Below are 27,942 nucleotides of genomic sequence, written 5' to 3'. Positions count from 1 at the left end.
CGCCTATGAACTAGGGGTGTGCACCGGCCACTTTTCGTGTTTTGTGTTTTGGATCTTTCTTCGTGTTTTGGATCTGGATTGATTTTGCCAAAAACCACCGTTCCGTGTTTTGGGTTCTGGGTTTTGTGTTTTGGATCTGTATTTTTTTTAAGAAAAGCATAAAAACAGCTAAAATCACAGAATGTGTTGGTTTTTCTGCTCCTATGCTATTATTGACCTCAATAACCTTAATTTCCACTCATTTCCAGGCTATTCTGAACACCTCACACCTCACAATAGTGTTTTTATGTCCAAAAGGTTGCGCCGAGGTAGCTGGATGACTATGCTAAGCGACACGAGTGGGCGGCACAAACACGTGGCCCATCTAGGAGTGACATTGCAGTGGCAGACAGGATGGCAGTTTGAAAAACTAGGCCCCAAACAGTACAAAATGCAAAGAAAAAAAAGAGGTGCAAGATGGAATTGTCCTTGGAATTATGGTGTATAAACAGGACATGCACACTTTAACAAACCAATCATTTCCGCGCCAGGGTCTGCCACACGACTGTGGCTGAAATGATTTGTTCATTTGGGCCCCCACAAAAGAAGCTGGCAATTAATCTGTCCCTGCACAAACTGGCTCTACGAAGGCAAGATGTCGTCCTCATCCTCCTCATCCACCGATTCCTCACCCTCTTCAGTGTTGTGTACATCCTCATCCTCACAGAGTATTAATTCGTCCCCGCTGGAATCCACCACCACAGGTCCCTCTGTACGTTCTGGAGGCTGGTCTCCCTGGAAGAGTTGATAATTCATTTTTATGAACATCATCTCCACATTTTGTGGAAGCAACCTCCTACACCTTTCGCTGACAAGGTTCCCGGCTGCACTAAACACTCTTTCGGAGTACACACTGGAGAGGGGGCAACTCAGGTAAAATAGAGCCAGTTTGTACAGGGGCCTCCAAATTGCCTCTTTTCCTGCCAGTACAGGTACGGACTGTCTGACATGCCTACTTGGATGCTGTCACCGATGTAATCCTTTAACAGACAGACGCACGCTTGTCGCTGCTGCTTTGAGGATACAGGTGCGGCTACAGCCCACACAATTCACAAAGACAGAAAAAAAAGAAGAATTTTTTTATTTTTTGTGGAGCGCACTTTGAGGGTTACACCACCCTTTAACAGACAGACGCACGCTTGTCGCTGCTGCTTTGAGGATGCAGGTGCGGCTACAGCCCACACAATTCACAAAGACAGAAAAAAAATAATTTTTTTGTTTTTTGTGGAGCGCACTTTGAGGGTTACACCACCCTTTAACAGACAGATGCACGCTTGTCGCTGCTGCTTTGAGGATGCAGGTGCGGCTACTGTGCATACATTTCACACAAACACAGAAAAAAAGATTATTTTATTTTGGTTGGAGCGCACTTGGGGGTTACACCACCCTTTAACAGACAGATGCATGCTTGTCACTGCTGCTTTGAGGATGCAGATGCGGCTACAGCCCACACATTTCACAAAGACAGAAGTGCACTTTGGGGGTTACAGCACCCTTTAACGGATAAGCCAGCTGGCCCTTTACTAATGACACAGGCGCACTCCTTTGTTGATGCACGTGCAGAAACAGTGCACACAATTCACAAACACAGAAAATAATTCCTCCACCATTCTGTCAGTGGTGACAGTATCATATGCAGTGACAGTAGACATGTCAGAAATTGTTGCCAGGTCCTTCAGTCCGGACCAGATGTCCAAACTTGGTCCTGCCTGCCCTGCATCACCGCCAGCGGGTTGCTTAGGATTCCTAAGTTTTTTCCTGGCAGCCCCAGTTGCGGGAGAAAATGAAGAAGGAGCTGTTGACGTGTCACGTTCCGCTTCAGCTGACAGTGTTTTCACCAGCAGGTCTTTGCACCTCTGCAGGCTTGTGTCGGCCGGAAAGAGAGACACCACATAGGCTTTAAACCTAGGATCGAGCACGGTGGCCAAAATGTAGTGGTCTGATTTCAACAGATTGACCACCCTGGAATCCTTGTAAAGCCAATGAAGGGCTTCATCCACAAGTCCCACATGCCGAGCGGAATCGCTCCGTCTTAGCTCCTCCTTCACTTTCTCCAGCTGCTTCTGCAAAAGCCTGATGAGGGGAATAACCTGACTCAAGCTGGCAGTGTCTGAACTGACTTCACGTGTGGCAAGTTCGAAGAACCTTGCACAACAAGGAAATCATTCTCCACTGCGCTTGAGTCAGGTGCATATCCTCTCCTTTGCCTATGTCATAGGTGGATGTATAGGCTTGAATGGCCTTTTGCTGCTCCTCCATCCTCTGAAGCATATAGAGGGTTGAGTTCCACCGCGTCACAACCTCTTGCTTCAGGTGATGGCGGGGCAGGTTCAAGAGTGTTTGCTGGCGCTCCAGTCTTCAGCACGCAGTCGTTGAATGGTGAAAGTGGGCAGAAATTTTTCGGGCCACCCAAAGAGTCTCCTGCACGCCCCTGTCACTTTTCGGAAAATTCTGCACCACCAAGTTTATTGTGTGAGCAAAAGATGGGACGTGCTGGAATTTGCCCAGATGTAATGCCCGCACAATATTGGTGGCGTTGTCAGACATCACAAATCCCCAGGAGAGTCTAAGTGGGGTAAGCCACTGGGCGATGATTTCCCTCAGTTTCTCTAAGAGGTTGTCGGCTGTGTGCCTCTTACTGAAACCGGTGATACACAGCGTAGCCGGCCTTGGAACTAGCTGGCATTTCTGAGATGCTGCTACTGGTGACGCTGCTGTTGTTGCTGCTTAAGGTGATACATCTACCCAGTGGGCTGTCACAGTCATATAGTCCTTAGTCTGCCCTGTTCCACTTGTCCACATGTCCGTGGTTAAGTGGACATTGGGTACAACCGCATTTTTCAGGACACTGAGGAAACTATTTCTGACGTTTCTGTACAGTCTCGGTATCGCCTGCCTAGTGAAGTGGAATCTAGATGGGATTTGGAACCGGGTACACACTACCTCCATCAATTGTCTAAATCCCACTGCACTAATGGCGGATACCGGACGCACGTCTAACACCAACATAGCAGTCAAGGCCTCAGTTATACGTTTTGCTTCAGGATGATTGCTGTCGTACTTCATCCTCCTCGCTAAGGACTGTTGGAGGGTCAATTGTTTAGTAAAAGTAGTGGTGTTCCTACTTCCTCTCTGGGATGATGAACGACTCCCAGCAGCAGCAACAGCAGCAGCGGCAGCAGTAGGCGTAGCAATGCAGGATCCTCCGGAGGAATCCCGGATAGGAGAGTCAGTCATGCCAGTAACATGGCCTGCAGGACTACTTCCGATCCTGACTAAGGAGGAAATTGACGAGGAGGGAGTTGACGGTGTGGTTTGCAGGCGCTTGGATACAACAGGACAACGGGATTTTAGGTGTCCCTGGACTGCTTACGGTCTTAGCCAAAGTTTCTGAACTTGACAGTAACTTTTTATGAACGCGCTGCAGGTGCCATATAAGGGAGGATGTTCCTAGGTGGTTAACGTCCCTACCCCTACTTATTTCACCTTTACATATGGTACATATGGCAAGACAGTTGTTGACCGGATTTGGATAGAAATATTGCCAGACCAAAGAGGTAGAATGTTTGGTCTTCTGCCCAGGCATGACCGTCATGGGCTTTTTCATCCCACGGACAACAACTGTCTCCCCCGGAGCCTGATTTAAACAAACCACATCACCATCAGAATCCTCCTCGCCAACTTCCTCCTCAGCGCCAGCTACACCAGTATCCTCATCCTGTTGTACTTCAACAGTGACATCTTCAATTTGCATATCAGCAAGTGGACTTTGGGTGCTCATTTCAGCACTTGCAGGGGGCGTGCAAATGGTGGAAAGAGCCACCTCTTCCCGTACAGTGCTGGGAAGGTCAGGCACACTTGGACTCTCTTTGGGGATTTGTGATATCTTCTTAGAACGCACAGTTCTTCGCTGTGCTTTTGCCAGCTTAACTCGTTTTGATTTTTTTCTAGCGGGAGGAGGGCTTCCATCGTCATGTGAAGCTGAACCACTAGTCATGGACATAGGGAAAGACCTTAGCCGTTCCTTGCCACTCCGTGTCGTAAATGGCATATTGGCAAGTTTACGTTTCTCCTCAGATGATTTAAATGTTTTTTTAAGGTAATTTTCCTGAACTTTGTAATTTGGGATTGTATGTGCCCTCTACTATGACATTGGGCATTGGCCTTGGCAGACGACGTTGATGGCATGTTATCGTCTATGTCATGACTAGTGGCAGCAGCTTCAGCACTAGGAGGAAGTGGTTCTTGATCTTTCCCTATTTAATTTTTATCAGAGAAAGTTTGGTCCTCCATTTATGTTATATTGATATATACGTGCGGCTAAGGCGCACACAAACACAGAAAATAATTTTTTATTTTTGTTGGAGACTAGTGCACTTTGTGGGTTACACCACCCTTTAAGAAATGAGCCAGCCGGCTCTTTACTTATGGGACACAGGCGCATTCTTGGCGCTGCTCCTTTGTTGATGCACGTGCAGCTACAGTGCACAGAATTCACAAACACAGAAAAAAAAGAATTTTTTATTTTTTGTGGAGTTACACCACCCTTTAACACACAGACGCACGCTTGGCGCTGCTGTTTTGAGGATGCACGTACAGTGCAGACAATTCACAAACACAGAAGAAAATGTTTTATTTTTGTTGGAGTGCACTTTGGGTGTTACACCACCCTTTAACAGACAGACGCACGCTTGGCGCTGCTGCTTTGAGGATGCGCGTACAGTGCACATAATTCACAAACACAGAAGAAAATATTTTATTTTTGTTGGAGTGCACTTTGGGGTTTACACCACCCTTTAATAGACAGACGCATGCTTGGCGCTGCTGCTTTGAGGATGCACGTACAGTGCACACAATTTACAAACACAGAAAATATTTTTTTATTTTGTTTGGAGTGCACTTTGAGAGTTACACTACCCTTTAACAGACGAGCCAGCCGGCCCTTTACTTATGACACAGGCGCACGCTTGGCGCTGCTCCTTTGTTGATGCACGTGCAGCCACAGAGCACACACTTCACAAACACAGAAAATAATTTTTTATTTTGTTTGGAGTGCACTTTGGGGGTTACACCACCCTTTAACAGATGAGCCAGCCGGCCCTTTACTTATGACACAGGCGCACTCTTGGCGCTACTTTGTTGATGCACGTGCGGCTACTACACACACAATTCACAAACACAAAAAATTATTTTTTATTTTGTTTGGAGTGCACTTTGGGAGTTACACCACCCTTTAACAGACGAGCCAGCTGGCCCTTTACTTATGACACAGGCGCACGCTTGGCGCTACTTTGTTGATGCACGTGTGGCCACAGTACACACAATTCACAAACACAGAAAATTATTTTTTATTTTGTTTGGAGTGCACTTTGGGGGTTACAGCACCCTTTAACAGTCAAGCCAGCCAGCCCTTTAAGTATGACACAGGGGCATGCTTGGCGCTACTTTGTTGATAACCGTGCGGCCACAGTGCACACAATTCCCAAACACAGAAAATTATTTTTTATTTTGTTTGGAGTGCACTTTGGGAGTTACAGCACCTTTTAACGGTCAAGTCAGCCTGCCCTTTACTTATGACACAGGCGCACGCTTGGCGCTACTTTGTTGATGCACGTGCGGCTACTGCGCGCACAATTCACAAACACAGAAACATTTTTTTTATTTTGTTTGGAGTGCACTTTGGGAGTTACACCACCCTTTAACAGACGAGCCAGCTGGCCCTTTACTTATGACACAGGCACACGCTTGGCGCTACTTTGTTGATGCACGTGCGGCAACAGTACACACAATTCACAAACACAGAAAATAATTTTTTATTTTGTTTGGAGTGCACTTTGGGGGTTACACCACCCTTTAACAGACGAGCCAGCTGGCCCTTTACTTATGACAAAGGCGCACGCTAGGCGCTACTTTGTTGATGCACGTGCGGCCACAGTACACACAATTCACAAACACAGAAAATTATTTTTTATTTTGTTTGGAGTGCACTTTGGGAGTTACAGCACCTTTTAACGTTAAAGCCAGCCAGCCCTTTACTTATGACACAGGCGCTCGCTTGGCGCTAATTTGTTGATGCACGTGCGGCTACTGCGCGCACAATTCACAAACACAGAAAAAAATATTTATTTTTTTTGCACTTGGGGAGGGGGGACTCCTAATGGACAGAGCACCCCCTGGACAACACTACAGCACCCCTTTAGGACTGGGACACTGCACAGGACTTTGGAGTGGACACAGCACCTATGGACAACTGACAGCACAACACAGTTCAGCCAGCCCCTATGGACTTTGGAGGAGTGGACACAGCCCCTATGGACAACAGCAGCACAGCACAACACAGCCAGCCCCTATGGACTTTGGAGGAGTGGACACAGCCCCTATGGACAACAGCAGCACAACACAGCCAGCCCCTATGGACTTTGGAGGAGTGGACACAGCCCCTATGGACAACAGCAGCGCAGCACAGCACAGCACTACACTACACTACACAGCCCAGCCAGCCCTAACTCCCACCCTCCCTCTTCACTGTCCACAGCTGAGTGAGAAAATGGCGCCGACACGGGTACCTTATATAGAATCCAAAACCCGTGAGACCCGGAAGGCGGGATGATGACGTTTTGCCTCGATTTCAGATCCGAGTCAGGCGGGAAAAGTCGAGCCTGACTCGGATCGGGGGGGCTCGGGGGGGTTCGGGGGGGTTCGGATTTCAGAAATCCGAACCCGCTCACCCCTACTATGAACTAGCCTAATTCCACTGTAGCAGAGACACCCAGCACTCATTGTCTCCCTGTTGTTCCGGGAACCATGCCAAGCTGCTGGTTGATGAGGGAGGGAATGCTGCACATTTTTTTTTTTCATTTATTTATTTATGAACTAAACCTTCCTATACATTTCTACTTCATTTTCAGGCTGGAAACCCTCACTGAAAGGATTGAACTAGTGAAATGAGAGCTCTGAGCCACTTGAACTGACTATGCGTTTTCCAAACACATGTAAATGTCAAGTGAATAGCAACTGCAAGGCATACTTTCTCTCCCAGGAGTGGCAGGAGGCTTTCCGGGCATCTCCTGGGGAGTAGTCATGGGCAAAGCGATACATTGAACTGAGTCGAACCATATGACTCAGCTCAGTGGAGTGTCTCGAGACACGGATCTTTTAGAATGAAGACTGCAATAGTTTTGAAGGGCTTGGGCTTGTAAAATCGTCCACTGGCTTCCAGGGGGTATGCCACTGAGCACTTAGCAGTGTGAGCATGCAGGGGAGTTGCCGACAGCTCCGCCCCCTGCAGCCCCATACTGCTGATGTTCCATCTGCACTGAGGGCCTGATTCAGACCCGTTTGCAAGCGCTGAGCGCTCGCAAGCGGGTCGATGGTGCCCTAGTGCACATGCGCACGACGGAGGGAGCTCCGTCGTGCGCATGCGCGAGACCCGAATAGCGAAGGCCAAGCCGTCGCTATGGGTCTCGCACCAAAGGGGGCGTGCTGTCGATGGCGTCCGGCTCTGAATCAGGCCCTGAGTCTGCAGTGCACTCAGGGCACTGCTGCACTGTCTCGAGTCTCACAGCAGCAGCCCTGAGCAGTATCTTTCACTGCTCCCTCCCAGAGGGGTGTCACCCGGAGCGCCGCTGTCCAATCACAGTGTGATTTGCACAGTGAGTGCACACAGCTACACACATAATACACACACTGGGGCCCCAGCGGTAGCGGCATGAATGCGGCCGCGGCATGGGAACACTGGCACTGGCAGGAAGGATCACATCCATGATGACTCTCCTGAGTCCCAACTCCCGAAGCTGCCTCAGAGTACAGGTAAGATAATTACTATGACTAGTATGACACTGACACACTGTAACCTCTGCCTCCTCTGGGATGCCACTGATAATATTCCTGGGGGAGGCTGACTCTGACTGTGACTGACTCAGAGAGACTCAAGAGGTGGCTGTCTAGACACAACAAACTTTGAGTGACTCGAATCATTCGAACTTCTAAAAGATTCCAGTCATTGTGTCGAAACATTCACTCACTAGCCATCTCTACCGGGGAGCAGATAAGAGAAGTCGGTAAGTATGCTGCAAGTCGGCTGCACATCATATACTTGCTGCCTGTGTCATTTATCAAGAGGCTGGTGCCTTGTTCGGGTGCTCTCCCTCTCAAGTGCCTCCCCAAAAAATATTAATCAATCAATGTGTTTTTTTTGTATGTGTGTCAGGGGTGCTGCCTGTGTCGTTTATCAAGAGGCTAGTGCCTCATTCGGGTGCTAACCCTCCCAAGTGCCCCCCCCAAATTATTAATCAATCAATGTGGTTTTTTTTTTTGAGTGTGTGCGCTTAATCCGCACTTATCACCAGCAACGTAGCTGCACAGGGGTGCTGCATGTGTCATTTATCAAGAGGCTGGTGCCTCGTTGGGGTGCTCTCCCTCCCAAGTGCCTCCCAAAAAATAATGAATCAATCAATCAATGTGTTTTTTTGTGTGTGTGTCAGGGTGCTGTCTGTGTCGTTTATCAAGAGACTAGAGCCTTGTTCGGGTGCTAACCCTCCCAAGTGCCCCCCAAAAGATTATTAATCAATCAATATGGTTTTTTTTGTGTGCATGTGTGTGTGCGCGTTAGCCACACTTATCACCAACAACGTAGCTGTGCAGAGGTGCTGCCTGTGTTGTTTATCAAGAGGCTGGTGCCTCGTTCGGGTGCTCTACCAAGTGCCCAAAAAATAATAATTAATCAATCAATTGATCAATCAATCGTGTTTTTTTTGTGTGTGTGTCAGGGGTGCTGCCTGTGTTGTTTATCAAGAGGCTGGTGCCTCATGTGATCTCCCTCCCAAGTGCCCCCCAAAAAATAATGAATCAATCAATGTTTTTTTGTGTCAGTGTGTGTGTGTGTGCGTTAGCCACACTTTTCACCAGCAACGTAGCTGCGCAGAGGTGCTGCCTGTGTTGTTTATCAAGAGGCTGATGCCTCGTTCGGGTGCTCTCCCTGCCAAGTGCCCCTGAAAAAAATAATTAATCAATCAATATGTTTTTTTTTGTGTGCGTGTGTGTGCGCATTAGCCACACTTATCACCAGCAACGTAGCTGCGCAGAGGTGCTGCCTATGTTGTTTATCAAGAGGCTGATGCCTCGTTCGGGTGCTCTCCCTCCCAAGTGCCCCTGAAAAAAATAATTAATCAATCAATGTGTTTTTTTTTTCTGTGTGTGTGTGCACGTTAGCCATAGCATCACGAACGCCTCTGCTGAGATTTGCATAAACATTTTCAAAGGTGAAAATAGAGGATATGGTTTAAAAAATGAAATAAAGCAGCTAAAACTGTGTTCTCTGATTAGTGTTTCCCTACTCCCTACCCATGGCCCCTCTACATGTTTCAGTGAGTCAGAGGGGCAACTCTATGCAACCGTATTCCAGAGTGCAGCTGCTTCTCATGTAGCCCAGGTCAGAAGATATGTAGAGGGTGTGGTGATGATATGGACTAAAATGGAGCTCACATCCACTAAAGTGGACAATGAATCCCCAATCTAACAGGGAGCGCAGCTGTAATTTATACACAATACAGGATGGGATGATGATATAGGCTTGGGTGATGGTATAATCTGGGGTGATGTAAACATCATCTTCTTCACACAATATTCATTTGTTCTCACTGGAATCCACCATTACAGGTGCCTCTGCAATTTTTGCACGTAATTGACAGTACAGGTCTTTCTCGTAGAATTTGTAGGTCATTTTGACGGATATCATCTTTTCCACATTTTGGGGTAGTAGTCTCAGGCCAATCACTGACAAGGTTCCCGGCTGTGCTGAAAACGCTTTCTGAGTACACACTGGAAGGTGGGCAACTCAAGTAAATCAAATGCAGTTTTGTGTAATGGCCTCCAAATTGCCTCTTTTTCCTGTCAGTAGTTATTTACATCTGCTCAGATCTGTGTCCGTTGGGAAGAAATAATAATGTCTTCATCCCTTCTGGGATGAAAATCCACTCCCAGCAGCAGGCATGGCGCTCAAGACACAACAGAAGACTTAAACCTTAAATCTTAAATGTTGCATTTGATACTGTGTTCCACTTGTCCACAATATCTGCTCTGTTAAGTGGACAGTGGGTACAATGGCAGTTTGAACTGAAAGCCATTAACTAACTATGTTTTTTTTTAATGTCCCTGTACAGGTTGGGAAATGCTTTTTCGGAAGGTTTGCAAAGGATTATTTAACAGTCAATTGTTTTTGAAAAGCACTCTTCCTGGTCCCCTTCTGGGATTAAAATCCACTCCTAGCCGCAGAAACAGGCACAGGATTCTCAAGAAAGACACAACGTAAGGCCTTAAATCAGGGGTACCTGGTGCACAGGTGTATTCATTACTCAGTAACACATTTGAAAAGATCCACAGGTGGAGTTAAGTATTACACTTGTGATTCTGTGAGGAGACCTGGAAAACATGCACTGTTGGTAGCTCTCGAGGACCAGGGTTGGCTAGCCCTGCCTTAAATCATAGATCTTACGCTTGTCCACATATCTGTGCTGGTTAGGTGGCACTTTGAGGCCACTAACTAACTATGTTTTTTTTAATGTCCCTGTACAGGTTGGGAAATGTTCAATGTGGAAGCTTTGCAAAGGATTATTTTATAGTCAATTGTTTTGGAAAGCAATCTTCCTGGGCCCCTTCTAGGATGAAAATCCACTCCTAGAAGCAGAAGTTGGTGCAGGATTCTCAAGAAAGACACAAAGTAAGACCTTATGGGGTAAATTTAATGTACTAAAGTGAGAGTTTTTAGAAGTGAGTTTTAGAAGTGATGTTGCTTGCCCATAGAAAATAATCAGATTCTAGCTATTATCTTCTAGAAAGTGCTAGGTAAATGATGTTAAGTAGAATCTGATTTATGGGCAACATCACTTCTAAAATGCACTTGTAAAAACTCTCACTTTAGTAAATTAAATTTATCCCTTAATATCTTTGTGCTGGTTAAGTGGCAGTTTGGAGGCCACTAACTAACTATGTTTTTTAATTTCCCTATACAGGTTGGGAAATGCTTTTTCATGTAGAATGCACTACTAGAAGTCTTCCTGGTCCCCTTCTGGCATGAGAAAATCCACTCCCAGCAGCAGGCATGGCGCTCAAGGATTATTCTGGGGCAAGGACTGATGTGAATGCCTCCTCCTCTCCCCTTCTCCCTCATAAATTTACTTCAGCATAAAAAAATTAAATTAAATTTACTACCAAACCCTTGATGTCCCTGCCTTCAACTACGTACATACTCCAACTCCCTCAGGCCTCTCTTGAATAATAAAAACATTTATTTCCTGATCTGCCATGTTGGAAGACGAACTGCCACGTTTTTGTGCCACCCACTGCTGCCGCATAGCTTAGTCAGCCAGCTAGCTTGGTGCAAATTTTGGGCCTAAATTGGATGAAAACAATATAGTGAGCTATGAGGTGGTCAAAATTGACTGGAAACGAGTGGAAATAAATGTTATTGAGGTTAATAATACTGTAGAAACAAAAATGGGCCCATTTTATGTGATTTTAGATTTTTATTTTTATTTTTTTAAGAAAAAAAATCTTCAAAACTGATAAACCAAACACGGAGGTGAGGTTTTGGCAAAACCAATCCAGATCCAAAACCAGGGAAGATCCAGATCCAAAACCAAAACATGGGGTCGGCACACATCCCTACTAAATTCACATTGTGAATTTAGGAAATATCACAGGAATTTATAAAAAATCCCCTGCAGGGACAGAGCTTCCGATACACTTTTCTTCGTAAAAAATACAGGGAGATTGTGTCTGCGCATGCGCTGCCGCCAGCTACCACACCCTCTCCTAGACAGCGTTACGATACCGACACTTGTCAGTATCCTAACCCTCCAACTACCCTAACTCTCCTTCCCCGATGCCTGAACCTAACCTGCCCCCCTTAGTGCCTAAACTTAACCTCTCTGCACCTTAAATCTAACCCTCCACCCTTAGTGCCTAACCCTAACCCTTCCCCTAGTGCCTAAACCTAAGCCTCCCCCTAACCGCAGTACTTACCATCGGTAAGGTATTGTAAGCGCCGGCATCCCGACTGTTGGGATATTGATCGGATCCCATGCAGAAGAGCATCTCTGAATGCATAACATGTTGAACCTTGAAGTGATTGTTAAGCAGTAGAAGACCACAATGGGTTCCAGTCCTGTTAGTTAAGATCAGTAAACTGAGGCTACAGTGGGCACTAGTTCACCAAAACTGGACAGTTGAAGACTGGATAAACTTGTCTGATCTGACAGATCTCAATTTCTGCTGTGACATGAAGAGGACAGGGTCAGAATTTTGTGAAAACAACATGAATACATATATCCATTCTACTTTGTGTCAATGGTTAAAGTTGGTGTAATTTTGTGGGGAATGTTTCTTGGCACATATTAGACACCTTTATATCAATTAAGCATCACTTAAATGCCACAGACTCAGTGGCGAAACTAGCGGCGCTGCAGCCAGTGGCTTACACCGGGGGCTGCTGTGGTGCAGGGGCCCATAGCCGCTCCACCCGCCGCCAGTCTCCCCCAGACCCCACAGTATTTATTTATTTTTTAAATCATAATTTTTATCGAGTTTTTGAAACACACCCAAACAAAATAGCAGAAATTACAATAGGATAATATCAGCAGGCATAAGATATATATCAGATAATAGTCATGAAATGGTATACATGTAAATAACGTAAGTCATAATGAATACCAAAAGTATAGACTATAGCTACCACAAAACCGGATAATGTAACGCGGACTCATAGGCGCCATCTGAGCCCACGTGTTCTAAAACTATATAGGACAGGCTATATAATCAAATATACAATCGAGACAGTTTGTAGTCTTCAATTATACCACATCAGGATAAAATACATAAAGTAAAAAGAAAAAAAAAAAAAAGAAGAGGAAAAAAAAAAAAAATCAATTCCATGCCTGCCAACATATAAATTTAAACAAAATTTAAATAATACATAACCCCCCCAGAAAATCCCAAATCAAACCTCCCTTAAACCCCCCACCCTGTATGACCTAACCCCAAACCAGGTATACTTGGATGCCCTGTTCCCCTATCCCATAACTAACTAATCTAACCTATCTATATACCTAAATCCCCCCACCACCTTAATACTAAAGAAAAATAGTAAGGAGTACATTACGGATATATGACTGGGGCAAAAAAGAAATGGCCATGAACTGGACACAAGAGGCCCCTCCCATAAAATAGTAAGTTGCACAATAGTATTCGGATATAATGGGCTGAAAAATAACATAATAAATTTGGGCAGATGAAACTATATAGTAAAATGAGGAGCATCTATTCTCATATACCTACAGGAAATATCCATCCCAAAAACAAGAAACCAGCACAATAGACCCCCATAATAACAGATGAGTGTGCACAGCAGTTAGAGAGTCAGCTACGCAACAGACCTGGTTGTAGCAGAATGCTAGTTAAAGAAACAATCGCATATACAGGATATAGCAATAATTAAATAACAAAAAGCGTATACATAATAAATCAACATTAAAATAAGGAGCTTTAGAAAAAAAATCATCCAATTATAGTTTAAACAGTCAAGTCGGATCATCATTCTTCAAGAGCTACAAGTAAAGCCATGCCAAGACATCCCGGGAAAAGTCCACAAAATAGAAACGACCCACCAAGATCATCAAGCCACAAATAGGTGAAATCAAAACGAAGACCTGGGGATCACAAAACTGCCTTTGTACTTGGAATAATTGGAAAAAGGATTTTTGGACCACCACATAAACAACCGGAGAGGCTGTTATCTTTCGACAACGCAATGCCAAGTGGACTAGCGTTCCCGCTAGGCTGTTTTAGCGGGGCGCGGCGCCCTGCCCTCCTTCTGGAGGGCAAAAAGCGCCCTGCCCTCACAGCCTGCGGGAGCCGTTCTCACCCGCGGGACGCAGTGTCCCGCGGGTGGAGAAACATGCGGTGACCCGGTCACCGCCGGAGAATAGACGCCGGGCGCATGCGCCCGGCATCTAGTCTCCCTGTCTGCAGGGCTTGGGGGCTGCCCGGCGTGTCCGTAAGTGCCGGGCACGCCCCCAAGAGTGACGAAAAGGGGACGCGTCTAATAGACACGCCCCCCTTTCCGATGACCACGCCCCCTTCTCGGTCGCACGCGGGCATGCCCTCTCTAGCTCCGGCACCCTGCCTCCCGCCGGAGCTAGAGGGAACACTATGGACCATTTGAGGCAGGCTATAAACAGCATCAGAATTCTTGTAATCTGGAATTTTTACGCTACTTAGTTTCAGGAAAAGTTCCGGACAAAGGGGTTACATAGGTGTATAGCAGGCCCAGGCAGTAATAGACTGAATAGGAAATGAAACATTTGCAAAGGCAGGTGTCAGCCAGGATTCCAGGATTTGCAGGATCTGCGCAGATGTAGTCCCCTGTGCTACGTCAGGTGAAGAAGCTGTATTGACAGTAGCACGTCTTATATCCTGACAAACAGAAATCAATTCAGAATGTAGCTCGGTCAATTTAAATGTAATCCTCTGTTCTGAGTCAAGGATAGCCCGGAGAAGCCTCTCCATGGTGACCACGGAAATTCGCACAGGACCCCCAGCGATCCCCAGTATGTTTATTGAAAAAGGGTAATCATCCCCAAACTATCCAGGAGACTGACCTGCAGGCAAAAACTACAACTCTGGAGCCAGGAGTCGCAGGAAGCAGAGTGGCTAAAATCCAAGATGATGGCTGGCGGGAATCGTGGGTCTGCAGAGGTCTCCAAAAGACACCAATATGGCATGGGCTGTGTCCTACACCTCCCCACCTGCCCAGAAGACCAGTCGGAAGCTAGCTGGAGCATACACCAGGGACAGGAGCCACAGGAGACTCTGATGCAAAATCCAAAATGGCGCCCGCGACCACGAGAGACTGCAGAGAGGAGTTCTTCAGTGCAATAGACTGAGAGCACAGCCGAGCCGCAGGACTCCCAGAGCTTGCAAAGGTAAGTATGCAGCAGGTAGTTAGTGCCAGGAACCAGGCAGGGTAGTAAGGATAGGTATACAGGATACTGAGGCCTAGGAGCTATGGAGATAGCCTCCTACATCCAGTCCGTCCAGGCCACGACCCCCGGCCCCACAGTATTTAAGTGTAGTGCAGACCACAGTGAGAGCAGTCCGCACTACACAGTAACAAACACCGCCACCACTGTATGTTTGTTATAGCAGCCAATTAGAGTCAGACAGACTCTCATTGTCTGCTGAGTCCACGGAGGGAGCTGGCTGAAGCTCACTCATGAGCTCCGCCTTCCGGCTCCCCCAGCAGCAGGTGATGGGAGAGTGCAGAGCAGGCCGGGAGGAGCGGACAGCGGCGTCGCAGCAGGAGCGGGGATTCTGGCAAGTTGTATTTTTATTTGTGTGTGTGTAAGGGGCACGGTGTACTGACACTGGAACTGAATATGGGGGAGCGGTGCTACTGGGGATGTGAAAGAACTGGAGATTTGCAGCATGATGTGCAGCCAACAAAATGCCACTATAATTCAGGCATTTTTAAGTACTAAATGCAGTACTAAAAATGCATATGTAATAGAGTGGCCACTTAGTACTATTATATGGGTATTAGCAGTAAGAACGAGTACAGTTTAAAAGCTTAATACAAGGGTGCTTCAATAAATAAGGTAACAATACCTCTCATTGCGTAAATTTATTCAACTCGTACATATACTTATAATCAATAGTATGGCCTTAGTACAGATTATCTTTCCACATATTATATTATACAGTATATTATATTATATTCCCACTACGGCCCTAACTGTGTAGAGTTTGTATATTCTCCCTGTGCTTTCATGGGTTTCCTCTGGGTTCTCCGGTTTCCTCCCACACTCCAAAAATATACTGGTAGGTTAACTGAGTCCCAACAAAAATGATCCCTAGTGTGTATGTGTGTGAGCATGTGGTAGAGAATATAGATTGTAAATTCCACTGGGGCTGCGGAATATGTGTGCACTATATAAATAACTGGTAACAAATAATTGGTAATAAATAATAAATATTGGATTCAGCAAAATATAGGCAAACAAGTTAGGGACTGACAAAGCAGAGCAGCAGTAGAATCTTGTTCTGTAAGGAAAATTTGCTGCCAAAACCGCTGGTTCCACCCAGGCTCCTACACCAGCACCTGTAACTGCTGCTCCCAGGCTCCTACCATTGGCGCCTGGAACCGCTTACTTCGGTGTATGTGTGGTCTGACATTTGGTGCTAGGTTGTTTAAAACACATAAGTACTTTTCCAATATTATACAACATATATTATTTTGTTTGCCTATATGGTTTAAAATCCAGGATACCTCAATGGATAAAGGAGTTTTCAACACTTTTTAAAGTGGCACGGTACATATTCATCAATATGCCTCTTAAGTGTCCTGATAATATGGTATCCGACTTGCCACAAATTGCGGTATCGGATACCATATTACAGGAGCAATTTAATATTTAATTGCTAGTGGTGGAACTTTACGCAAAAGTGTTAGTTAATACGCATGCATGAACAGAGTTTACACATGTTCACTACAAGAGGGGACAGCTGCGATTTTGCACGGCACTCAGCAGTGAAACTATGCTAATGTCTGCCAAAGCTCAGCCGGCATAAAGATGCCCACTACTGCTTTCACGTATCCGTCCAATTTCACTATTCTGTGTAAACATCGGTACCATCAACGAACATCAGCTAGTACAAGTCTGACCAACCGCAAACACTACAAGTCTCCTCGCACGCAGAGAACTATCATGCTGCATATGCAATCGCACGCCCATGAAACGGCATTCAAACAGACAGACCCGCCTGCGTTTTTTCACCACCCCAATGGATTCCTATGTGTGTCTGTAATCACACTGCGCTTGAGCTTATACACATGTGCGATGGCAAACAATCGATCGATCTGCATCCGTAATTGCCAATACATCCGTTGCTGAATCAGGCCCACAGTGTGGAAGGGGCAGAAGATCCCTCTTAGCAACCTGGACCCCCATCTTATAGGAAGTAACTGGACTCCTGGAACTAACTCCATCTGAAGATGATGTAGGTTCCCGCAGGCAAACTCCGAAAACTGAAAGATTGCACACTATTAGGCGGCCTGATTGGGCTGCTAATAATAAATGGGCCTGTTACTAAAAAAACATGTGGAAACTAGTGTTTCCACATGTGTAATGGGCTGATTAGTGATGATGAATAAGCCCCTAAGTGTCCTGAGTAAATCTTGGTGGAAATCTAAAAAGTAAGGAATTGATATACATTCATTTTGCATCCTGGTACATTTGACTTGATAATATATACAGGCACAAATTGCACGAACGTACACTGAGATATCATCACGCACCAGTATCTTTTTGTATTGGTTATTATCTCTTATGACAAGAAGAGGATATAATCCTTACATCGATCCTAATCTCGTGTTATTTAAATTATATTGTTCTATTTATTTATAATAACTTATTATGAGGTGCCACCTTCAACTCTGAGTTAAATACATAGGTTACACTGCACAACAATGAAAATGTTTCCGATGTGAAAATAGTTACTTCTAATTGATTTCAGCATGCAAAGAATGAATATGACATTTAAAACTATCAGTTAGTTCTGAGTTCCGAGATATAGCCCATTTATGACGATGTAGGGATATTCCTAGTGAAGTGGGCAGAATGGAGAGAATCTTACCAGCAATCTGCGTTCTGCGCACAGGGGGCGGGGCCTAATGACCCAATTAAATGAATCAGTTATTTGTCCCCTCCCCTATTCAAATATATGCGATTCACGGGATTACCCACACAAGATAACTGGTACACTGAGTGACAAGCATAGTGAGCGATTCCACCAAGACATTTCAGCAATGGCACAAAGATATCAGGGTACTGTAGGTGAATCACTACTGTTGCCCCAGAAGAGGAGTACAAGCGACAAGCAAAGAGAAAGCACCCCCATGAATAGGCCACTATATTAGATAGTACTTTTGTATGCTGTATGTTTGTTTCGTATGCTGTATGTTTGTTTCGTATGCTGTATGTTTGTTTCGTATGCTCTATGTTTGTTTCGTATGCTGTATGTTTGTTTCGTTTTGTGTTCTTATTTGTGATTGATTGAATTAAAACAACTGTTATTTATTTTCTATCAAGAAAATATCAATTATTTTAAAATAGCTTTTCACTATGACTATATTACTAATGTACATACAGTATAGTGCAAGTAGTGTAGCTCAAAAATAGAGCTAGTAAAAACATTCTGAAATCATTTTAGTTTTTCTTGACCTCAAATTAGTAATGTATGACTATTTTTAGAAAGGAAACAAATTAAAAGTATTAATTTGTTGTATAGTGTTATCCAAAGAGAGAAGAAAAAAAACAGAGTTTTTATTGGTGCACATTTAGCATTGGTAATAAATTGTATCTTATCAACAAATATCTAAAATTTAATTAATCTTTATTATTTCCATCTTTAAAATAATGTGTTCAAACAATATTGTCAAAATATTAGTTAAATGGATAGATAGTGTGAAAGAAAAATATATAATAAAATCTATTTAAAAATTCCCTTTTGGTCGCTGGTAATTTAATAAAATTAATCTGCCGACTGATTTGGATCCTTTTTATTTGAGAGTATTGTCTCTATTATCAGGATCAAATGAGTCACTACAAAGCATCTTTTGTCATTATTTGTTATTATATATTCATGTAATATTGATATAATAATGGCTGGGTAGGTATGCTTATATAGGTTGAAGGGTTACAGCGTGATGCTGGCTACGGAGGCAGTGCACTTGACAAAGCAGCCCACAGGCGAAACGCGCATCGGCGTTTCCCTTAGTAGCCGCTGGTTACTTAAATGTTATAAAACAATTATTGTGATATTTTGTAATGTCTGATCCGACTTGATTATAATGTGACTGGGCGTAGAGTAATAAGACTTACTGGGGAAGGTTAAGGGAAAGCCAGGATCTCTGGAGAATTTAGACCCAAGCAATCACAGCTTTAGACTGTAATAGTGCATGTGGAACTGTTTGTGAGTAAAAGCCATAATTATCGGAAAGGCAGAACTAGAATACTCACACTGACAGGCACATAGAAACAACGTGATACTTTTTGTTATTGTGTGACTTGAAGGAATGATTACAATTGATATTACAAATATCAAGTTCCAACATGTCACTTACAGTTGGCATCAAAACAAAATGACTGGATCTCCGTAGCCAGCATCACGCTGTAACCCTTCAACCTATATAAGCATACCTACCCAACCATTATTATATCAAAAGACACTTTGTAGTGACTTATTTGATCCTGATAATAGAGACAATACTCTCAAATAAAAAGGATCCAAATCAGTCAGCAGATTAATTATATTAAATTACCAGCGGCCAAAAGGGAATTTTTAAATTCCTAAAGGTATACAATCGGGAAGCCGGCTGCCTTAATACCGCCAGCCGGCTTCCCGACTGTCATATCCTGGCGAGGGTGAAATGCCGGGCATCTAGATGTAGACGCCTGACATTTCCTCGACGCCGGAAGACCGGCGCCCGGCATACCGATCGAAGGGATGCCGGGCGCCGCGAGTGGACAGTCGCAGGGAGGGAGGGGTTAGGTTTAGGGCACCCGGGGGGGAATTAGGGTTAGGCACCCCCCAGGGACGGTTAGGGTTAGGCTAGGGGGAGGGAGGATTAGGGTTAGGCACCCCCGGGGGGGACTTAGTGTTAGGCACCCCCCCGGGGGACTTAGGTTTGGGCAGCGGGAAAGGGGGGGTTAGGGTTAGGCACTTAGAGGGGGGATTAGGGTTAGGCACTTGGGGGGGAGGTTTGGGTTAGGCACCCCTAAGGAGGGTTAGGGGGTTAGGTTAGTTTATACTTACCTTAGCGACGATCGGGATTTCCAGCGCTGTCAGGCTTCCGCTACCGGGAACTCTGCTTTTGTCGGCCAGGCGCTGTCGGGAATCGAACCGGCGGTATTTCATACCGATCCCGATCCTTAATGTGCACCAATAAAAACTCTGCTTTCTTCTTCTCTCTTTGGATAACAAATTCCACAAAGGTTGGTTTAGTATTGTTAAAATCTCAGTGCACAATCTTGCCACTTTGCAAGTCTCGCACCCTACTAGATTTGGGCCCATTTATTTTTCTTAACATCATAAGCTACAGAGTGTAAAACATAATGAAGACATGTTTAGATGTAAATGTGCTTACTTTGAGAAGGTCTGTTTGTAGCTTTCTCAGAATCACTTCCAGCTGGTTTACTTTGCCTGTAAGTGTGGATGGGGAGCTCTGCCTGGAACATATACGTTACAGAAACAAAAAGAAAAAAAAAGTGAGCATTTACTGACAATTATTATGCTGTATTTTTGCCCATTAAAACATGTACATCCTGCAATTAAAATATTTTTTTTACCACAGTTTAGTTGCAGCAATTAGGACTCTGATTAACACGTTTCTGCATGGTGTCGTATCTATTTTATAAAGGGTCCAATGCAAGAGATACTGTAGGATTGCAGCACACCATGTATAGAGGTGTTGTTATTGTGCTATTTATGAAGCTCCAAAAACCAAAAGTTTTCGAAGCTTGTCTCCAACAGCAACCAGTTGTCTGCCTATGGTAAGAGTTATGGGAGTGCGAAGAGGTATTTAACAGATCCGTCCGCTCCCTCCGGCTCTTGAAGTGTGCATTTGCAACCTGTGGTCGCTCACGCTCATGAACACTACTAAGAAAGAACCCGTCAGTCAGGGGCGTTTTTTGAGAGGAGGGGGCTCGTGTGCAGACTCAGGACCTGATTCAGACCTGCTCGCTAGCAAGCGGCCGCTAGTTGCAGACAATGGCCCTCATTCAGAGCCGTACGCTCTGAGCAGAGCGCACGCTCGGAATGAGGGCCGCCCTCCATAATTATGGAGCGTCCTCCTGGACGCTCGTATAGCTGTGGGTCACCACCCACAGCCTATACGAGCGTGCAGTTTGATGGCCGCGATGGTCGTGACCATCGCAACCCTCGAAACTGCAAGCCGGAGCCTGCGGTTGAGGTTTTCAACCGCAAGGCCCGGAGTGATTTTGGCTCAGAGCCAAAATCACTCCCACTGACATCACTAGTGATGTCAGTGGGCCGGCTTCTGACGGTAGGCGCTCCCTTGGGAACGCCCCAGTCAGGGAGGCACGCCCCCGGCACGCCCACCAGAGGGGGCGTGCTGTCAATCAACATCGACAGCACGCCCCCTTTGATCAGACACAACGAGCGAAGGAAAGTCCTTCGCTCGTCGCGTCTGGCGCATGCGCACGACGGAGCTCCCGCCGTCGTGCGCATGCGCAGTGCACAACATCGACCCACTTGCGAGCGGACAGCCGCTCGCGAGTGGGTCTGAATCAGGCCCAATGTTCGCTAATGTGCGCAGTGGCTGTTCTAGGGGCAGGCAAACAGGGCCGTCACCCGGAGCACCGGCCCTTAGAGGGTGCCACTGAGTCCCCAGGAGAGAAGAAAAAAAAAATCCCCCCAAAAAAACCAGCGCCGGTCCCCCCCTGTCATGACGTCCCTCCCATAGATCTGTGCTGGAGCCACAGTCGGACCGGATGGCAGCGGACGCAGGAGCGGGGCTTAAGGTAAGTATTGTGTTTGTATTTTAATTGTATTTTTTTTTCAGAAGGGAGGCATTGGGGCATGGCTATAGGGGGCACTACTATTGGGGGCATGGCTATAGGGGGCATGGCTATAGGGGGGCATTACTACTGAGGGCATGGCTATAGGGAGGCATTACTACTGGGGGCATGGCTATAGGGGGATTACTATAGGGGGCATTAGCACTGGGGGCATGGCTATAGGGGGGCATTACTACTGGGGGCATGGATACAAGGGGGGCATGGCTATAGGGGGGGATTACTACTGGGGGCATTACTGGGGGCATGGCTATAGGGGGGATTACTATAGGGGCATGGCTATAGGGGGGCATTACTACTGGGGGCTTGGCTGTAGGGGGGCATTACTACTGGGGGCATGGCTATAGGGGGGCATTACTACTGGGGGCATGGCTCTAGGGGGCATTACTACTGGGGGCATGGCTATAAGAGGGCATTACTACTGGGGGCATGGCTATAGGGGGCATTACTATAGGGGGCATTACTACGGGGGCACAACTATAGGAGGGCATTACAACAGGGGGAATTACTAATGGGGGCATTAATATATGGGGCATTACTACTGGAGGCACTTCTATAGGGGGCATTACTAATGGGGGCAATACTATAGTGGGCATTACTACTGGAAGTACTACTAATGGAGGCATTACTACTGGGGGCACTACTAATGGGGCATTACTATAGTGGGCATTATTACTGGAGGCACTACTATAGAGGGCATTACTACCAATGGGGGCATTACAAGTGTGGGCACTACCATAGGGGGTATTACTACTTTGGGCACTACTAGAGGGGGCATTCCTACTGTGGGCACTACTATAGGGGGCATTACTACTGCGGGCACTACTATTGGGACATTACCAATGGGGGCACTACTATAGGGGACATTACCAATGGGGGCATTAACACTGTAGGCATTACCAATGGGGGCACTACCACTGCGGGCACTGCATGGTGGGCACCACTACTGGGGCCATTGTGTAAGGGGCACCACTGCTGTGAGCATTGTATAAGGGGCACTACTACTGTGGGCATTGTATTAAGGGCACTACTACTGTGGGCTTTGTATTAGGGGCACTACTACTGTGGGCCTTGTATATAAGGGGCACTAATTTGGGCATTGTGTAAAAGGGGCCCATTGTGTGTCATAACATGAATAAGGGACTACTCTGTGGTGTAATTTGAATTGGGAATAATGTATTATAAAGGGAATTACTGTGTGTGGCACAATGTATTATACAGGTCATTACTGCGTGTGGCATAATGTATTATACAGGACATTACTGCATGTGGCATAATGTGTTATACAGGTTATTACTGCATATGGCATAATGTGTTATACAGGGCATTACTGCATGTGGCATAATATGTCATAAAGGCCATTACTGCGTGTGGCATAATGTGTTATACAGCGCATTACTGCATGTGGCATAATGTGTTAGAAAGGCCATTACTGCGTGTGGCATAATGTGTTATAAAGGCCATTACTGTGTGTAGCATAATGTGTTATAAAGGGCATTACTGTGTGTAGCATAATGTGTTATAAAGGCCATTACTGTGTGTGGCATAATGTGTTATAAAGGGCATTACTCCGAGTGGCATAATGTGCTATAAAGGGAATTACTGCGTGTGGCATAATGTCTTATAAAGGGTATTACTGCATGTGGCATAATGTGTAATACAGGGCATTACTGCGTGTGTCATAATGTGTTATACAGGACATTACTGTGTAAGACATACTGTGTAAGGCGCATTACTGCACATGGCAATTATTCGCCACGAGGTGAGAGCTTGGGCAAAGCCCAGCACCTTCGTAAGTGCTGGGCACGCCCCAGAGTGTGATGAAATGGGGGTGTTCCACAAGGACACGCAATCTTTCAGCACGCGCAGAAGAACGCCGTCTAAACAAAGTTCTTTCTTTCTTTTTTTTTTGGGTGGGGGGACGGCAACTGGGAACTTTTGCCCTGAGCTCCACAATGTCTAGAACCGGCCCTGAATGTGCGCATGCGTGTAGTTTGCAGTGCGCGTGCGCAAACTAGTACGAGCGATCGGATTTTGCTCGCTCGCCCTGCAAAGACAGCCCAGTGGAATAAGTGACAGGAGAGGCCGTTTGTGGGTGGTAACAGGGGCAGGCCAGTAGTAACGGGCGAGTGGAGTTACAGACGCAGGCGTGCCAGAGTGTTTTCATGCCATTTCTGTGGTGTGCATAATTAACAGGCAGCCTCATAGTACACGTCACCCGGTTGAATAATACACTGAAGTGCTCGCAGTGCTTGCGATAGGGTACAGTCAACCGCAAGCGCTGCGTTCAGATCTGATGGAACCCGATGTAGCGATGGTTGTATATACTTCCTGGAGATGACGTACGCTAGTGGGCGGCTAAAGACAGGCTGGTAGGTGTCTATAAACACAAAGTGATCGCTCGCCAAGATATAGTGGGTGTGCTTATGCCTTGCCGAGCGAGTGGCTGCCTTGACATCACAAAATTTACATACGCAGGGAGTGAGTGGCAGCATCTAGCAAAAATGTCTGAATCAGACCCTCAGTGTGGGCCCCCTCCTCTCTCTTACTGTGCTGCGGTGCAGTCGATTCTGGCTTAGTGTCAGAATCTACTGTACATGCACATGCGCGGGTCTCCGGGAATATGACACCCACGCCGTTTTCCCGGGGACAGCAGTACAGCACATGCGCGAGTCACTGGGAAAAAGTCCGCTGCCATTTTCCCATTGATTTTTGCTACTCTGCAGCGCGGGCCCAGCACTGCAGAGCAGCACTCTGGAGACTATGGACAGGTAAGTATAAGACTATATGGGTGCAAGGTGTGGGCCCCCCTGGACCCAGGGACCCGTGTGCACCGCACACCCTGCACCCATTATAGATACGCCCCTGCCGTCAGTGTAAACTGTGTAAGTAAAGGATTTTGCATTTGCTGGGAAAGCTGCTTGCTGTCCTGGAATGGCCACATACTTAAATAGATGCAAAAAAATATTCCTAATGGCCATGGCATGCGGCGATGAGGAATTTACATTGTGTAAATGTATACGCCACCCATTGGTGATCTGTATGAAATTCAAAGGCATTTAATATCTAGAAATGTATAATTTTCTATCTTTGAAAAAAAATGGCATCTACCTGTATTTGTTTATTTTATCACCAAAACTACGAAAGGCAACAATCATACATGTTTTTCAAATATGTTCCCTGTGCATTGCCAGTATACAGGTATCTGCTACTATGTACAAGCTCCTGTACACAACACTAACAGCTTTTATTTCTGCATTGTGAGTAATGACCAGATAAAGTACTCCTATGTGTGAGACACAGTAAGCTAAAAGTCAGCAATTTTTAAACCTTACTTCTAAATATTGACAAAACTGAATTTCTCTGTCCTAACTCTCTTATCTACAAAGCATTTAATACAGGTGATGCGGAAAAAAAATCAAAACAGATATAATGGGTGTGCAAGAAATGGATTTGTCTACCCAAAACCCCAACCATAGTCCAATTAAACACCTTTAAACATGGGTGTATCTAGAGTGGGAGCAGGGTCTGCAATGCACATGGGCCCCTGGGTCCAGTGAGGGCCCACATCTCACCCTTGTTGGCAATATCCTAGCTGGCACTGTAGAAATCACTGGGAAAATGGCACAAGCACTATTTTCCCAGAGATTAGCATATGCCCCCTCCTCTGTTAAACTACCCCTGCCTTGGGGTAAGTCGGAACACATGCACAGTAGGCAATGACAGAGTGCCTAAATTCAGTGGCTGACCTCACTGCTACTCTAAGAATGTCACCAAATTTTAGAGCTATTCCACAGACAACAATAGGTAATAATTTGTCAAATCAAAATTTTGTATTTCACCAGCAATGTTATCCTGATTTTTTCATATATGCCTGAATGTCCCCAGCAGAAATAATTGGTTTCTCCAATATCAATAGATATTTAGAAGTATTTAATTGACAAATGAAGTCTTGTTGCTGTGGGCCCTTGGAAACACAAAAAATGTAGGATAATTTGGAATACACCCTACAACTCCAGCAGGGTGGCCAATTGTTGCATGTTGGAAAACTGCATTCATGGAGGTTTACTCGTTTCATTTTAATGCACTTCTTATCATAGGGTTAATAGTGCACATGAAATGGACCACACATAACTAGGTGCACTTTGCTCTAAATAAAAAAAATAGCTTCAATATACAAAGTAGTAAAGGCATTCCGGCTGTTCCTCCAAACCCATTATCAAAACCAAGTAAGTACAAAGTGACCAACCAAAATAGCCATGTGTGTAGGCACACCAATTAAAGCTCATTGGTATCTACAATTCAAAACTCTTAAATCGTCTATGTATAATTTTGAATTTAAAGTGTCATTTGTTTTGTATTGCTTGTCTATAGTTTACATATGTGTCAATTCTTATTTCATAGTCAACTGTATAATACCTAAGGCGCAAGAAATATATAAAAGCATCAAACTGACAAGAAGATGAAAAGTGATGTTGCTAAATATCAACAATAACAATTTCTGAAGCCTCAGGCTGGGCTTTTTCCTGTGCTCTAAACATACATTTATTTTCTACTTGAAATATGCACTTTATTTACAAGCTGGTTCTGGTTCAGAGATAAAGCTGTCTATGCAGACAATCATTTTGTACATTAATGGGCTGTCACATGAAATTAATTAATTTAACCATACATGAGACATATATACCTACTGTTATTATGTTTCCTTTTGGTAGGGGAAACATTATTGACATATGTCTGGAATATTAACATACTAGACAATATTGGTCCGTAATAATAAAGTATTATTTATCAAAGGAACCAGAGGCACCAGAGTGCCTTGAATAGATTGGAATATGTCCACAAGCTAAGGTGCGCACATAGGGGGGATTACCCTTGCCCATGTGATGTGACCTTTCCACAAACCAAAATCTGAGCAATAGAGTTTGCCAGTACTATACCAATCCATGGGATGGGTTGGGACCAGGGGAGTAGCGAGGGTGGTTCCAGTGGAGCACCTGCTCCAGGCACCTGCTCTGGCCAGGGCGCCGGAGATCAGCATCTGACGAAGGGCAGAGCACCTGCTGAGCAGAGCCTGAAATACATAAAGAGATCGGTGCCTCCAGACAGGGCGCATGGTATGGGCAGAGCGGCACTTGTGGCTGCGGCCACACCACGCCCCCAGTATGCCACAAACCTGCTCCTCCATGCATACCTCCCAACTGTCTTGATTTTAGCGGAACAGCCAGTGCCTCCCACCCGCGGGCTGCAGTGTCCTGCTACGTTTGGAAGACACGCTCTGCAGAGCAGCTGTACCAGTGAAAGTGCAGGGAGCAGCTGCAGGAATGCAGTCATACCCCCAAAATGTCATCCTCCCAAGGACGTGTCCTAAAGGAAACAAAGTTACGCCCATTTTCTGTCCCGACCTAAGAAGCCAAAATGTTGGGAGGTACGCTCAATGCTTTCGCTCATCACACTGGACAGAGTAAAGAAGCTGTCTGTAGCCTAAAGCTTAGAGGGCGTCAGACTCCACTGTAGTAGCTTAGCAGGTTGTAACATACAAAACATCAAAGCACCACATTATGGCCTTCATTCAGAGGCGGCCGTACGGTCTACGACCGCACGGCCGCCTCGATGTTTGTCAAGTGCGCATGCGCACGAGGGAGCCGGTTCCTTCGTGCGCATGAGTGAGACCCGCTACGACCGACAGCGCCGGTCGTAGCGGGTCTCTTTCCAAAGGGGGCGAGCTGTCGATGTTGATTGACAGCTCGCCCCGTTTGGAAGGCGGGCCGGGGGGGTGGCAGCCCAAACAGAGGGGTTCCCATGGGAACGCCTTCCGTTTGGGGGAGGCCCCACTGACATCACTAGTGAAGTCAGTGGAGAGCTTCCGGCTCTGACAGAGCCAGAAGCTCTCCGGGGCTTACGACAAGTGAGACTAACCCTAGGGTCTCGTCGTAAGCCCCGATGGTCGCGATGGTCTCTGACCATCGCGACCATCACCCTAGCGGGCGTTAGAGCTGTGGGTGTAAACCCACAGCCTAACGACCGAAACAGAGGCGGGCGGTCAGGATGCAAGCGGCCGCCCAGTTTCTGGGCGACCGCTTGCATCCTCCGACCGCCTCTGAATGAGGCCCTATGTGTTTATTAAGTTACTTAAAGCTGCATATTCCATTGCGCTTTACATTTGGGAACAAAACACTGATAAAATAAGACTGGGTAATATCAGACAGACAAAGAGGTAAGTGAGCCCTGCTCACAAGCTTACAATCGTTGA

General features: G+C 45.8%; 1 protein-coding gene across 2 annotated transcripts in view; it reads right to left on the bottom strand.

Annotated features, from left to right (window-relative positions):
* The window catches only part of SIPA1L2 (signal induced proliferation associated 1 like 2), a 249,628-nt gene that overhangs the window by 7,792 nt on the left and 213,894 nt on the right, over window positions 1-27,942 (bottom strand). Inside the window, exons 18-19 of one of the 2 annotated variants that reach the window (XM_088474335.1) lie at window positions 20,240-20,321; window positions 12,229-12,306 (exon numbers count right to left, since the gene is read on the bottom strand). In XM_088474335.1, the coding sequence (XP_088330461.1) occupies window positions 12,247-12,306; window positions 20,240-20,321 (142 nt within the window). In that variant the 3' untranslated portion in view covers window positions 12,229-12,246. Of the gene's footprint in view, window positions 1-12,228; window positions 12,307-20,239; window positions 20,322-27,942 lie in introns of those variants that run through there. The other variant, XM_088474334.1, reaches the window with a different exon arrangement.

This window comes from Taudactylus pleione, unplaced genomic scaffold (assembly GCF_031769625.1).
Source record: "Taudactylus pleione unplaced genomic scaffold, aTauple2 ptg000154l, whole genome shotgun sequence".
NCBI lineage: Eukaryota > Metazoa > Chordata > Amphibia > Anura > Myobatrachidae > Taudactylus > Taudactylus pleione.
Note: the sequence above shows the minus strand (reverse complement) of the source record. Positions and strands in the feature narration are given on the sequence as shown.